This window comes from Mustela lutreola, chromosome 12, assembly GCF_030435805.1.
Source record: "Mustela lutreola isolate mMusLut2 chromosome 12, mMusLut2.pri, whole genome shotgun sequence".
NCBI classification, from domain to species: Eukaryota; Metazoa; Chordata; class Mammalia; order Carnivora; family Mustelidae; genus Mustela; species Mustela lutreola.
This window is the reverse complement of record NC_081301.1, coordinates 37,887,975-37,902,699: the sequence shown is the minus strand read 5'-3', so window position 1 is coordinate 37,902,699 and position 14,725 is coordinate 37,887,975. Positions and strand designations below refer to the sequence as shown.

Here is a 14,725-nt window from a genome sequence, read left to right as displayed (position 1 = left end):
AGGGAGATTGTTCCAACACACTGAGAGACACAGAGATGCTAAAATCTGTGTTGGAAGAGAGGCCCTTCATTTTGAGTCCGGACCTAGCCCAGATCACCCACCTGGTTCTCTGTACCTTCTCAGTGCCCTGGGGACACCCACACTTCCCCTCTCTGACTACCCCCTATTGCCAGGGTCTGTCCATTGCTAAGTGGGGACCAGCCCTTGTTCATGTCTAACTCCCATGCTTCAGATAGAACGGTTACCAACATAGGCTTGCTGAATGAGCAAATCAGTCATCATTCTCCCTCTTCCTTAGGGCACCTCCTGACTTGGGGTTAAGACTCAGGTATATCCACTCTCAGCCAGGTAGGGGCCCCGCCCAGGATGCCTTTATACTCATCTGAATGGCAGGAGCTACCTAACACCTAAATGCCAAGTCACCAAGCTCCTGTGACGCAAATACCATTTTCCCTAGACCCACCCTTAACTTGGAGTCCTATGCTGTTTTTTCAAGCTGGCTGCAGGGGTGGTGTCCTTAGACACCATTGAGAGCTCTGCACTTTCAGGATGTTAAAGGCAAAAGGACATTATGCAAAACAGGAAGAAACTTTTAAGAAACTTCTAAAGGCATTTTTTAAATGCATGCTGTCATGGGGCCAGGCTATTAGTGAACCCTCTGCCAGGGCCCCTCCCCATGACCTCCAGACCCATGACCATAGTGGTCATGCTGGTCCAACATGATCCCGCCCCTTCCCTCAGCACAGCCTCCCCCTGAATCCCCAGACTCTGTGCCAAATGACCCCTGGCAGAGTCCCAAAGCCCAAGTGGCCCTCAGAAGAGGAGAATGTAGATCCGGTGAGAGCAGTCAAAGTGGAATAACTTCAAAGTGCAATGACACCTTGGGAAGAGCCTGGCCTACTGGCCTGAAGCTGGATTGCTCAAACCACCTAACAAGTCCCGACTAATACTGGACTCTACAGCTCTCTGAGGCTTCTCTCAAAAGCCATTCCTGGAAACCTATAGATTCTCATTTCGTGGCTTCTCCCCAGACCTCAGAATCCCCTGGAGGTGGGCGCACTGCACTGTTTGCTTCACAGTCCAATTTGCTAGCATGTTCCCACGCGGCTCTGTGGAAACAGTCCATAGTGTCAACCGCACAACAGATCAGCTAGCTGGTGTTTCCCCAGCACCACAGATGCAGCACCACAGTCCACACAAGCCTATAGCCCAGGGACTTGGCTGCTAAGGAGACAAATGGAGAAGTTACTGAGAAAGAAGACTCCTGGGGCATCACCCCCACCACTTCTGTTGACAACAGATTTCTGCTCAGTCCGATCCCAAGTATCCATCCTACAGCTTGGCCCTCTGCCGCTGCCCCAGGCACTTCCTGCATCTAGTTTCCTTTTTAATCAGAATTCTAGACACATCCTTCATTCAGCAATAAATGATACTCCTCTGCCAGCATGAAGTAAACCTGTAATTTTGAATGGGTCTATCTTTTTTAAGACTGGGTTCAAAACCTCTTCTCAAAAAGCATTCACCCTTTTTTCCCCTTTTTAAAAAACTCTACTCATGAAACAACCCAGAAAGTGCAATGCTTTATGCTTGAATCTTGGAGGGCCACTAAGAAAAAACATAAACTACATGTGCATGTGTGTTCAACAATAACAGAATGATAAAAGAAAGTTATAGTATATTCAGCTGACAAAATGACACAGCTTTTGGGGTTTTTAAAGGTGTAGGACAAAGCTCATGAGAAAGACTCTTAAGTGACAAATGCCAGATACCAGGTTATCTCTATCTATCTACACCAATCTATCTGTTCATCTGAAGTCTTAAATATATACAAGAAAAAGACTAGCAGGAAATACAGCAACATGTTTTCTCCAGGTGAAAGGAATACAGAAATGCTTTTTTTACCTCTTTTACCTTTCTAAGTTATTGTCAATAAGCCTGCATTACTTTTTATAAAAAAAGAGGAAGAGAATACCTTCCTTGAAAAAAATACAAAGAAAAGCAAAGACCCACAGCCCTAGCCTGCGGCATTCCAGGGAAGTGACTCCTTCTCTCTCTCCAGGCTTTGTGAGGGGCTTTGGAGGGGTGGCAGGGGAAAGGGAAGCAGCTACATAACACACCCAGACCAGACATTAAAATCACTGCCAGAGAATTCAGCAACAGCCAATTATATATCTCCTGGCCTTCATTTGTGTAGGGAAGGGGTGGGCTGAGGCCAGGCTGGAAAGTGGAACCTGAAACACTGAGTGTGTGACTCAGCCCTTCTGCCTTCTAAGGACAAATCCCTTTAGGCCACGTCCCCAGAACCAGCTCCAAAAAGAAACCTATCCCTTGACCTTAAGCCACTATGACCTTCGAACCTGGATGTTCTGACCTTTACAACAGGATCTGCAATTTCTCCCCAAGCTGGTGACCTGCCTAGGCCCAGGTAAACACAGAGGAACCCCCCCCACCCACCACCACACACACAAACAACTGGGGCCTTTACAATTGCAGCCACAGTCCAGCTCCCAGGAATGCTCACAATCCCATGCCTGGTGAACTCCCCCAGGAGTTAGGGTCTGGCTGATTGGCCTTTACAGTGACCTCATTGCCTGGACCACCCTGGACATTGCCAGAGAAAAGTATAACACAGCCACAGTGCCAGGACCCAAGGGATTTCCAGGACCCAAGGGATTTAAGCTGCAAGGGCAGACCACTTGTCCTAAAACAAATGGATTACCACTTAACCAGATAAGAATAACTGGAATTTCCAGGTGGATATGATTACAAGCAGAATTCCAGTCTCTGCTTCTTGTCAGGAGCAGACAGGAACACTGAATAGTGCAGATGGCACTGGAGGCACTGGGTATGCAAGCAGGGAAGAAATCACTAGGTTTCACTTGACCACAAGATGACTGGACCAGAGAGCATTCATACACACCCAGAGCCCAGCTAAGCCCAAAGGGGATGAGCCTTCCACACCTGTCCCCAAAGATCCCCAGAGTGAAATCCACAGAAAGGCAGGGACTGCCTGAGCATTAATTGTCCCATTGTTCCCAACCCGTGAATTAGTCTAGTCCCAGCCTTGAAATCTCTACCCTGCTGCTACCCAAAGACCATATGGCTGCTGATGTCTCAGAACAGTCATTATAAAGCAGCAAGGTACAGATTACTCATATGTGTTCTGGGGGACACATATGAGGCCTCAGAAATTAGAGGAACAACCAAAACCAGGACTTAAGAACTTTGATATCAACTCTGGGTTTCTGAATTAGAGAAAGAAAGAAGGAAGAAAGAAAGAAAAGGTGGGATGGATAGAGGGAGTGACTAAACACACACATATTTTAGTTTCCCTACCTGACATCAAGACAGTTTAATTACGCCTCCTCTACCTGGACTGTGAGTTCTTTTTGTTGTTGTTGTTTAAGGTTTTATTTATTTATTTGACAGACAGAGATCACAAGCAGGCAGAGAGGCAGGCGGGGGGTGGGTGGGGGGTGGGAACAGGCTCCTTGCTGAGCAGAGAGCCCGACTGGGGCTTGATCCCAGGACCCTGAGATCATGACCTGAGCCCAAGGCAGAGCTTAACCCACTGAGCCACCCAGATGCCCCCGGACTGTGAGCTCTTAAAGAAGAGACACTGTGCCGTCGTCCTCCTTACAATTCTAGTGCCCAGCACAGGACAGGCACATTGTTGGAACTAAATGAATGAAGTTACCAGATGCCTTAGCCATCAAGGATGTCCAGGACAGCTGCCACATGAGACCTTTATGGGGGACACACAGATATACCTAGCAAGGATCCTCCCAAATTCTAGGTCATATTAACCTGCTCTGAGCCTCTGCATTGGGTGTCTACTGGACAATACCTCAAGGAAGAGCACTGGGCTGGGAAGGAGGATACCCGAATTCTAGCCCCACCACAATAATGGACGGGGCCAGGGAACTAGACAGTCCCATCCTGGGATGCTATGGGTCCAAGATGCTGCAATTTAAATCCAATCCCACATTTGACTCTTGCTCCCCATACCCTAAGGAGTGTTCACCCGGTCCATGAGGTGAAGGCCTCCATGCTTGCTCAGCGTCTAGGGCAGATTTCAACAGGTAGGAATCACTCCAGCCACCATCAGGCTAAATGGAAGGAAGCAAGCCCAATAGTCATAGAGGGTATTTCTCAGTCTCAGACTGTTAGACAAGAAGGTGTATCTTTGTATTTCCCAATAAACTCTTTTCCCGAGGAAAAACAGCAGAACAAACTAGTTTAAAGTCCTAGCTACCTAATCTCCCAAAGCTTAAAGGCCTGGACAAAGGGAAGCTCCTCGTGCCCTCCCCAACTCTGAGGATGAGGCTCTACCCCAAGCCAGAAAGCGATGAGAATCCAAGACTCAAAGGGGAGAGAGAGCCCTTCCCCAAGCTGAGGCCAGGACAGATGTTCTCAAAGTACATTTTGTCCTGGGCAGCCTGCTCATGTCCACATGTGTGCATATGCGAGAAGGGGAGAAGGGGACAGCATGCTGGTGTTAAAAAAACACCTGAGACTGAGAGCCCTCAGAGACCCAGAAAGTGCTCTGTCCCAAGGGCACAAACCATGACAGAGGCTTGGTTGACAGCCCCCACAAAAGCGGGGGAAACTGATTCATGGACAAGTGCTCTCTCAGGACCCTGGCTACCTGTGGTGGCTGTTTGCTGGCCCAGGTGCTCATGATTCTCTGGTGCCCACTTCTAGATCAGAGCCTTCGTTGGAACAAATGAAGAGTATCTCTTCAAAGCACAGATAGGCAAAGGAAGCCTCTGGGTTTCAGCAGTCCTATACTCACCCCCCCCCATACCCCATACACCCTTTAGGGGATGTACCAGCTGTACCAGGCCCCAGATGAGCCCCCAGGTCAGTCCTGCCTCCCCTAACCCGTCCAACCTGGGCTGCTCTTGTGGAGGTCCCACAAAGTGAAGGTGGATGGTTTTTTCTTCATTTTAATTGAGCCCTTAGGTTTGAGTGGTTGGGTCAACCACCTTCCACCTAGCCCCTCTCAAGGCTGGCAGTGCCAGGACCAGCACTAGTCAAGTCACGCTGAGCTGCCACCAAATCTGAGCAGAGACAAACGTTTCAGAAAAAGAAAAGAAAATGCAAGACCGCTGCTCCTCCCAGGTTGACTACAACTCAGGCAAACACTCAGGTAGCCAAAGTGAGCCTCATGTCCATGTTATGTGGACTAGAGGCTGCATGGCCTGAAGGCCAAGAGGACACTGCCTGTAGGCCTGAACTTTCTGGAAGAACACCCCTGGGGAACTTGGAGAAATACTCAGGAAAGGCCAACCTCCTTCCTGCAGCCTCCACTCCTGAAGGCCTCCCACTAGCCCATGGGGGATCCTGAGGCAGGGCCAAAAATGGCTTGACACACTACAACCTGCTTATGGCACACAGTAGGCAGAGGCAGGATCCAAGCCCAAGTATGTCTGAAGTCTGTCCTAACACTCTGACACGAATGATCCAACAATGACCCATCAATAGCCCAGTCTGGTGCCTGGCTCCTCCCCGCAAGGGCATGCCCATTACCCTCCACGTACCAAACTGGAGCTTATCACAGTGTCTGGCCCAGACCCCTGGATGCCAGAAAGTAGAGCCAAGTCGTGGAAAGAAACTGCAAGTAGTGAAAAGGCCACAGTTCTAAACCCCACGGATGCTTTCTCCCATCAACCTCAAAACCACCCCGCAAGGGCTTTGGTTGACACCTGCCCAGATGAACAGATGGGCTCAACTCCCCCCATCCACACTCTCCTATAGAGACTTTCAGATTCCTCAAGGCCCCCTCTCAGCCAGGAGCCCCTATTCAGAGAGCTGACCCAACCACTCAAACCTAAGAGCTCAATTAAAATGAGGAAAAAACCATCCACCTTCACTTTGTGGGACCTCCACAAGAGCAGCCCAAACATCATGGTCCCATGCATGTCACACTAAGGTGGCCAAGCTAGAGAAGACCCAGGGCCTCTCCCCACCCTCCAAATGTTATCTCTCAGGAAGTCCCTTCACACTGCCAATTCAAAATTCAACTCAGAAATACCAGTAACCAGTCACCAACGGAGAGGAACACCACTACCAAAAAAAAAGGTACCACAGGCTCTCACACTTTGTTAAGATCTTATACCTCAAATACCAATCTAACGAACTTTAGGACACTTTAATTTGCTAAATTCTCTCTCTTTTTATTTTCCTGTATAAATGCTGAGGCCACAGTTAAAAACAAAAAGACGAAAACTGGCTCTCTGGATTCTGGGGCCTTCGCTCTCTCTTCCCCCTTTTCTCTCTGCTGTTCAGAGTCATCTCCACGGGAGTCTGAGAAAATAGAACTTCAACTCCCGAATCCTATTGGCCACTTACTTAAATGTACACAATCTCATTTAGTCCTAAAAATAATCCTGTGAGTTAAGCACCAACAACCCCATTTTAAAATACAAGAAAGAGACTGTGAGAAACTCTCTAAGATGCCTGAGGCCAGACACTTAACAGAAGGGCAAATATTCATATTTATAAATTAATTATTATAAATAAATTTATAAAATAAAATTTATTTTGTAAGACTAGTCTGCTTCTCAGACTAATCGCCAAGTCCAAAAGAATTCAATTTTCTGCTTTAAAAAAAAGTCCCCTTATTTTCACAGTTCATGTCTAACCAATTCCAAGAGCTTCCTCCCAAACTTGACATGAAAATACTGAAGCAATTATTGGAGAAATTGAGCAAGAGCGTGTAGAAGGCCTGCTCTGCCAGAGCTTTTCGGGAAGGTGACAGAGTTCCTATTGGCAGGATGCCCTCCTGCTAGGGCCCCTCACTCAGAACAACAATCTCTAAGCCCTGGCATTAAAAATGAGCAGCCACCTGTATGATAATCTTGGGAACAACCTGTGGCTGCCCTGGGCCTGACTGCCTGTGGATTCTGCCAGCAGGGAACACAAATCCACCCTCTTAAACTCCCAGCAGGCTGGTAGCCACCATTCCGATTAGCTGGGCTGGGCGAAGACACCTGAGACTCTAAGCTTCTGTGAACTGGTCACCTATTAGCCCGCCAGCCCCTACGGTACATATGCTGTACTCCTACAAACACCATCCATCCTTTGGAGGGCTGTGTTCACTTAGGTTTGGGGAACCCACAGGGACAGGAAGCAGGGTAAGAAGGCCCCAGGGCAGGGATCTACACAGAGAAGGAACTTGACACAATGGTAACAATCTATTAAGCGCTTACCTTCATTAATGTAAATATTTGTTTACATTGTTTCATCTAATCTTACAAAACAACCCTGACATAGGTACCATTTATCTTCTCCATCTAACTGATGAAAAACCAGAGGTTAACAAGTCACTTGCACAAAGCTTACGAAAAGTTAAGTCACACTCAGGAGAGAGTGGTTCCAGGGGAAGACTAGATACGTGAACTGGATGTGAACTGGAAGGTCAACTTCCTTCCCCAGTAGAGGCCTCATCATCAGTTTCCCAAACCGGCGTGGGCTACTCTGAACCGCCTCTTGCTCCCGATCAGTGAGCAGGGCGAAGGCAGCTCCAAGCCCTAAGCAAACTCAAACTCCAAAACTTCTTGAGGCATGGGCCAGAGCAAGGAAGTCTCCAAGGCCTTCTCCGGTTCTGGGGCCATAGGGGCCCGTGGCTTCCTAGTACTACCCGCACCCCAGCCTTCAGTATGAATCCAAAAGGACCACCCTCCCACTCTCAACGCCATCCAGTCCGGAACCTATGTTTGGGATTAGGGACGGTGATCCGGAACTGGGAGGCTGGATATCTTGGAAGAGGGCACGGGCGAACGTCCAGGGGACCCTGCCGAGGAAATTCTCGGGAAAGTCCCCGAGTCCTTACCGAGCAGTGGGGACTCCTCAGGGCATGCGAGCAGCGAGAGCGCTGAGGTGAAGGACACCGGGGCCGAAGTCAAGTTGCTCGCGGAGCCGGGGCCGGGATGAGAGTCCGTGCTTGGGCTGGAGCCGCGACCCGAGCGCAGCTCGGAGGAAGCGTCCGAAGGCGGCAACGGCGGGGCCCCTCCGGGTCGGAGCTCCCCGTTGGGCTGCTCGATCGCCGCGGCACCGTTCGAGCCGCCCTGCAGCGGTGTAGGAACTCCGACCAGCTGAGGCAGGCGGCTCAAGTCGCGGCCGGCCAGGTAGTAGACGAGGGTGCCGCCGAGATGCAGCGCGCAGACGGCCACGAGCAGGCGACAGGCCCGCTGCAGGGACGCGCCCGGCATCGCGGCGCTGCCGCCCAGGAGCGGCTCCCGAAACCTCATCTTCCCGCCGCCGCTTTAAGAGGCGGGTGGGCTACAGCGGGGAGGGGCGGCCCGCCCGCGGGCCGCCGGCCAGGCGCTGCCCGACCGCGGCTCTTGGGGGAAGGGCCTCAGGGGAAGCGAAGAGGGAGCGCTGCCCCGGCTGGCAGACGGCGGAACTCGGAGACTCCAGCCAGCGCGGCCGCCCAGCGACCAGAAGTGCGCCCGAGGCGCGGGCGGGGGCGGAGGCGGGGCCGACGGTTGGAGCGGGGTTTTCGGGACACGGGCGGGAGGGCGGGGCCTCCGGGGCGGGGCTGGGGCGCGCGGGCGGGGCTTGGGAGGGCTCTACAGGGGGCGGAGCCGTCCCGAGGGCTGCGGGCGACGCGGAGCTCCGGTTCCCACACCGCCCTCCTCCTGCGCCCTCGCGGGTTGCCTTGCGTTGCTACCGAGCCGCACTTCCTCCGCTTCCTCCTCCTCCTGCTGGCTGCCCTCGAGAGGCGCCGCCACTTCCTGCGGTGCTGAAGGGCCGGGGTACGGGCCTGGGCCTACGGCGCGATGGCGCCGAGAACCCGCTGGTCGTTGCCTTGAGGGGTTGGGGGCCGCGACGGCGTTCCAGTCGGGGCGCCTCGGTAGGCCTGATTGGGTCCGGAAGAGGGATGGGAAACGGGCTTCGACACCGGGGTGGGGGGGGGGGGTAGGTGGGACGGCCGCGGCGGGATTCTGTGGGACGTTCGGTGTCCCCACCTTGGCGGGCTAGACTCCTCTAGCAACGTGGGGGGCCCCGCAAGGAGGCGCGGCTCACCCGCGCGCCGCGGGAAAGTGCACGGAGTCTCGGCTTGTCAGCCTCAGCCTACGGCAGCCCAGCCTAGGGCATCTCAGAGGCCCACCCAGCTGAGTTTTGGGTGTGTAGGGTGCCTCTCTTAGTGCATTAAGATAATACGTGCTTTAGGTGGGAGGGTGGCAAGGAGCGTCAGTAACTCCGTCGCTGGCCTTCGGAAGAGCAGCCGGCTTTGTTTACAGTTTACACGAACTCGAACTCAGACACAATTCCAGGAGGTAGCAGTTGTTCCTATTTTACAGATAAAGGGTTCAAGGCTCAGGAAGGCTAAGAAGCTTACCTAAGATCTACAGCTAGTGAGAGACAGAGGCAGAGTTCTGGCTCCAAGACCTTTATTTACCACGTATTTGCCCCTGGGTGATTTGCACGGGCGCTGAAGTTGCTTGGTTCAGATTTGATCCAGAGGCCACTCCTCAGGCACACCTGCGGCCTGAGTGAGCAGGGACACCTCACGCCCCGAGAAGGACTCATGGAAATGCTGTTACTTATGTGGATGGAGAAGCCGAGGGCTCTGGCAGCCAACCCTGAAGTGGAGGAAACGATAGCGATAGCTAGCATAGCTTGGGAGTTTACTATATGCCAGTCAAGCGCAAGCCTAACTGCTTTATTTGCAATACTCAATCCTACAGCACTTTGCAGTAGATGGTTGTTACTATCTCCATTTCACAGATGAGAAAACTGAGGCTCAGGAGTTGACTCTTGGTTGTGATCATATAAAATATTTTCCTCACTTGACTGCCTGGACACCAGGCCTCTTTGATCTTCCTCACTTCACTAGTCATTCTTCTGTCTCCTTTGTGGGCTTCTCCTCCTCTTCTCCAGTTGAAGTCCCCAGGCCATAATCCATGATGCTCTTTTCTGTCCATAGGGACTCCCCAGGAGTGATTTATAGTATCTGTATACAATGACATAAAATTTCTGTCTTCCGCAGTTGTCAGAGGCCTTAGAACATAGCACATGATGCTCTTTTCAGTCTACACACTCCCTAGGAGTAATATGTAATCATTTGCTGGTGACTGCAGAACTTCTGTCTCTAGACTGGATCTTCAGACTTACTTTCAAGTGCCTATCTTACCAGCATCTCAAACTCAATACCTCCTGTGCCCCCTCCCTGACAACCTAGTCCCTAGACCCTACTCTCCTTCTTAATCTACCTCAGAGAATGGCACCACTGATTAGCCAGTTCTCAAGCCCAAAACCTAAAAGGTGTCCTCGATGTGCCTCTCTTATGCTAAAATGCCATTTCCAGTCCCTCGGCAAGTCTTGGCAGTGCAACGTTTAAATCACCAGAATTAACTACTTATTAATTCTGCTATAACTATCTTGGACCAAGCTACCATCATCTTGACCTGGGTTATAATGGTAGCTTCCTAATTGGTCACCCTGCTTTCACCTCCTCCCTTCCCCCTCCCCAGTCTGTTCTCCAAAGAGCATTTAGGAAGATATTTGTAAGCCTAAATCAGTTAATGCCATTTTACTCAGAACAAAATCTAAATGTGTAGGAGCCCTACCTAACTGGTTTCTTGTCTCTCTTCCCCACCCACATCTGTCACTCTCTATCATGTTCTACCTGCTTTAGCCAAGTAACCTAATTGCTGTTCTCTGGAATTTGCTTATTTCTTCCTGTCTCAGGGCCTTTGTACTTGCTGTTCATTTAGTCTGAAATACTCATCTCCCGTATTTAATTCAGCTCTTTCAAATGTCACCTTAAGAGAGAGGTCTTCTCAGACTATCCTACGTAGAATAGTCCCCCATCCAAATCTACTTTACCTGCTTGATTTTTCTCAGAGCATGTATCACTACCCTACATCATATATTTATTTATTGTTGTCTGTCTCCCTCAGTAGAGGGTCAGCTCCATGAGTGCAGGAACTTCCTCTCTTCACTCCTGTATCCTCAGCTCCTGGAACTGAACATACATAGTGGACACTGAGTAAATATTGTTAAAATACCTGTTAAATGAATGCTTATGATTATCTTGATTGGGGAAGGGAGAAGGGAAGAACTATTGCTAAATTATTTTACCTTATTTTATTTTATTTTGAGAGAGAGAGAAAGAGTGCACACACACAGGAAAGGAGGGGAGAGGGAGAGAGAGACTTTAAGTAGGCTCCACACTGAGCACAGATTGTGACATGGGGCTCAATCTCAACCCAGAGATTATGACCTGAGCCAAATCAAGAGTTAGATGCTTAACTGACTGAGCTAGCCAGGCACACACACCCCCAAGTTATTTTAACTTTCTTTTTTTCAACTTATTAATTTTTAGAGAGCGTGCATGAGGGGAAGGGGGGTGGAGCAGAAGGAGAGTGAGAGAATCTTTTTTTTTTTTTAAGATTTTATTTATTCACTTGACAGACAGAGACCACAAGTAGGCAGAGAGGCAGATAGAGAGGAAGGGAAGCAGGCTCCCTGCTGAGCAGAGAGCCCAACTCGGAGATCAATCCCAGGACCCTGAGACCCTGACCTGAGCCAAAGGCAGAGGCTCCAACCCACTGAGCCACCCAGGTGCCCCGAGAGAGAGAATCTTAAGCAGTCTCCATGCCCAACGCGGAGCCTGACATGGGGCTCCATCTCACAACCCCAGGATCATGACCTGAGCCAAAGTCAAGAGTTGGATGCTCAATGGACATCCAAGGTAGCTCAATGGTAGCTCAATGGAGCTACCTAGGCACCCCATCCCACTAAGTTATTTTAGACACATAAGTTAAGAATTGTTCATCAGGGAATTGGTCAAGGTGAAGCTGACCCCAACACCCTATGCCTAGAAGAAAATGCCTGGCCAGTGAGTGAGGGTGGGTCTAAATAATGCCCCATCTGAAAACTGAGAGGAGAGGGAAATGGAGATATATCTTCCATGTATCCAGATAATAGCCTGGAGACAGGATGGAGGGGAGATTAGGGGTCACAGACTTGTTCCAGGACCCTCTCTGAGGCCAGGAAGCAAGGAAAAGAAACACTTGCTCTTTATTCCTTGGGAACATGCAGAGCCAATGAGGTTCCCACCAGCATTATCAGCATCCCTACCCCCATTTAGAGATGCCTACAATCTGTAAATTTTTTCCTTCAGAAATGTCCAGGTCAGAAACCTTCAGAACAATATTGTCTGTCCAAACAGGACAGCTGTCCAAACAGGAACTGGTATTAGAAACAGAGAGACAGACCCAAGGCAACCTTCTCCACCTCTTTCCACTTTTCCACTTTGTCAGGTGGAAACTAATCCCATCAGAGGAGATACCTGGAAGAGGAAGTTGCAGTGCTGATTGGCCAAGAACTGGAATGTGGGTTTTGTAGTTTGCCTGTTCAGTGCTGATCTGCGCAGAGTCAGCCAGCTTTCTGCTTTTCCCTGCAGGCTGCCTTCAACTGGTTAGTGGCTTTCCCTCCCCCGTTCCATAGCACCCTTTTCTGTACCTGTCAGTTCACATTTCTCTTTCACATCAGTGGATCAGAAGGACATGGAATAGTGCCAGGCACATCACAGACCATTATTTCAATGATCTACTTCTGCATAAGATAGCACACCAAAACTTAGTGTCTTCAAACTGACAATTTGTTTCTCCTAATTGTGTAGGTTGACTGGCAGTTCTGCTCTACCTGGGCACTGGCACAGCTGGTTGTTCCCAAATGGCTTCACTCACATGGCTGCCATTTTGTGTGGGCTAGAGGCCAGCTTAGACAGCCATGGGTCAGGACCTTGGTTCTCCTCCACTCGGACCTCTCCATAAAAGCCTTTCACATGGCTGCTTGAGTTGCCTCACAAACTGAAGGCTGCATTCCAAGAAGGAACATTTCAAGACAAAGTAAGAGGATGCAAATCCCAAGAGGCCCAGTCTTTGGCTTCACTTGTTTGGGTATTTTAGTTAAAGCAACTTATTGGGCAGTCTAGATTCAAAGGGAGTAGATGTGTCCTCCTTGTTGACTGGAGGAGTAAAGAATCTAAAGCCCTCTTTTTTATTTATTTTTTTTTTAATTTTATTTATTTATTTGACAGACAGAGATTACAAGTAGGCAGAGAGGCAGTCAGAGAGAGGAGGAAGCAGGCTCCCTGCTGAGCAGAGAGCCTGATGCGGGGCTCTATCCCAGGACTCTGGGATCATGACCCGAGCCGAAGGCAGAGGCTTTAACCCACTGAGCCACCCAGGCGCCCCTACAGCCCTCTTTTTTAAACCACTGTAGTTTACCCAGTGGCCACAAATTATTTAGGTTCTTCACACATGTGGAATACATTAATCTCCTTCCAGATCCCCCAAAGGCTGAGCCTATTAAGGTTCAGACTCAGGCTCTAGGTCTAGAATTTCATCATCTAATTCAAGTCCAGGTATAATCCTTCAGGTTCAGGGTCCTTTAAACTATAAAACAAGTTCCCTTCATCCTCTTCCTGAGCAATTCAGCCCAAAAGCCATGAGGTAGGGATGAGCAAGATCGGCGCCTAAACATCATAGATAGTATGTCAAAGCCCAACCAGATGAGGAGAGAGGGGGGATAATAATGAGTGGGGAGAGTGGCAGACTAGTGCAGGGCGTCAAAGCCCAAGCAGAATAAAGAGGGCATCCATGGGGGCTTAGGGTATGAGGAGTTTCAGTGAATTAGGGCAGTCCAGTATGGGGTGTTAGAGCCTGGGTGGGATGAGGAGATTGTTAAACACAGAGACACTGATCAGAAGTAAATATATGGCTAATGAGAGTCACCCAGTTTCGGACTGTTAACTGAGAAGGGAGTTACAAATATAGACAAGGACAAAACTAAAATGAGCTCTTTGATACTTTATTGGAATTAGGGAAGTTGGTGTGAATTTGTGGTTTTCAATATATAGATAGATAATGAAATAAATATAGGGGTGTTTGTGTATAATTTACATGTAAATATGAATAAATACCTTGGGAAAGTGCTGTAAGCAGAAACTTCCCAGTAGCAATGAGTAAAATCTTGATTTCTAAACATCATTTTCCAATAAAAGGAACTAGATATTCTTGGGGGAAAAAAGGCTGATTTCAGGGATGGGCCGGAGATATTACAAGTTGAGCCTAGAAAATCATCTACCAAAAAGTAAGAAGGGCTCAAAGAATAATGAGAATATGTCAAAAGAACACAGAAATCAGTTTGAAGGAGCTTCCATTGGCCAAACCTGGAACAATTTGAGCATGAAAATAAATATTGATAGGAACACTTGACAGCCAATTGAACAAAATAAGAAACCATGAGTTTATGCTGATATAAATAAAGAAATGAACATTTGATGAGTAACAAGATATTTACATAATTTCAGAGTACCTCTTCCACAGAATACTTAAAATTTCAATGGGAAACATTAGAAAAATCCAAATTTTGAAACATTCCAGGAAATAATCATTGTGAAGTCTTAACAATTTTCAAGTTCATTAAAGTCAGGAAAGACTGGGGAACTGTTCCCTACTGGAGGGGATGAAAGAGAAATGACAACTAAATGCAACATTGTAATTCTGAAGTGGATCTTTCTGCTGTAAAATATTTTGGGGATGACCAATGAAACGTATCCTAAAATAAGATGATACTATTGTATCAATGTTAATTTCCTGATTTTAGTGGTTGTATTGTGGTTATCTTAGAAATATACGTATGAGATTTGGGGGGGTAATATGACATCATGTCAGAAGCTTACTCTCAATCCAAAAAAGGA

General features: G+C 48.8%; 1 protein-coding gene and 1 long non-coding RNA gene across 3 annotated transcripts in view; one reads left to right on the top strand and one right to left on the bottom strand.

Moving 5' to 3' along the window:
• The window catches only part of B4GALT1 (beta-1,4-galactosyltransferase 1), a 53,552-nt gene extending 45,064 nt beyond the window's left edge, over nt 1-8,488 (bottom strand). Inside the window, exon 1 of the mRNA XM_059141084.1 lies at nt 7,838-8,488. Coding sequence (XP_058997067.1) covers nt 7,838-8,255 — 418 coding nt within the window. The 5' untranslated portion in view covers nt 8,256-8,488. The remainder of the gene's footprint in view (nt 1-7,837) is intronic.
• A 106-nt stretch (nt 8,489-8,594) lies between these two features.
• The window catches only part of LOC131812061 (uncharacterized), a 51,180-nt gene continuing 45,049 nt past the window's right edge, over nt 8,595-14,725 (top strand). Inside the window, exon 1 of one of the 2 annotated variants that reach the window (XR_009346260.1) lies at nt 8,595-8,860. This is a non-coding gene — a long non-coding RNA (uncharacterized LOC131812061). The remainder of the gene's footprint in view (nt 8,861-14,725) is intronic. The other variant, XR_009346258.1, reaches the window with a different exon arrangement.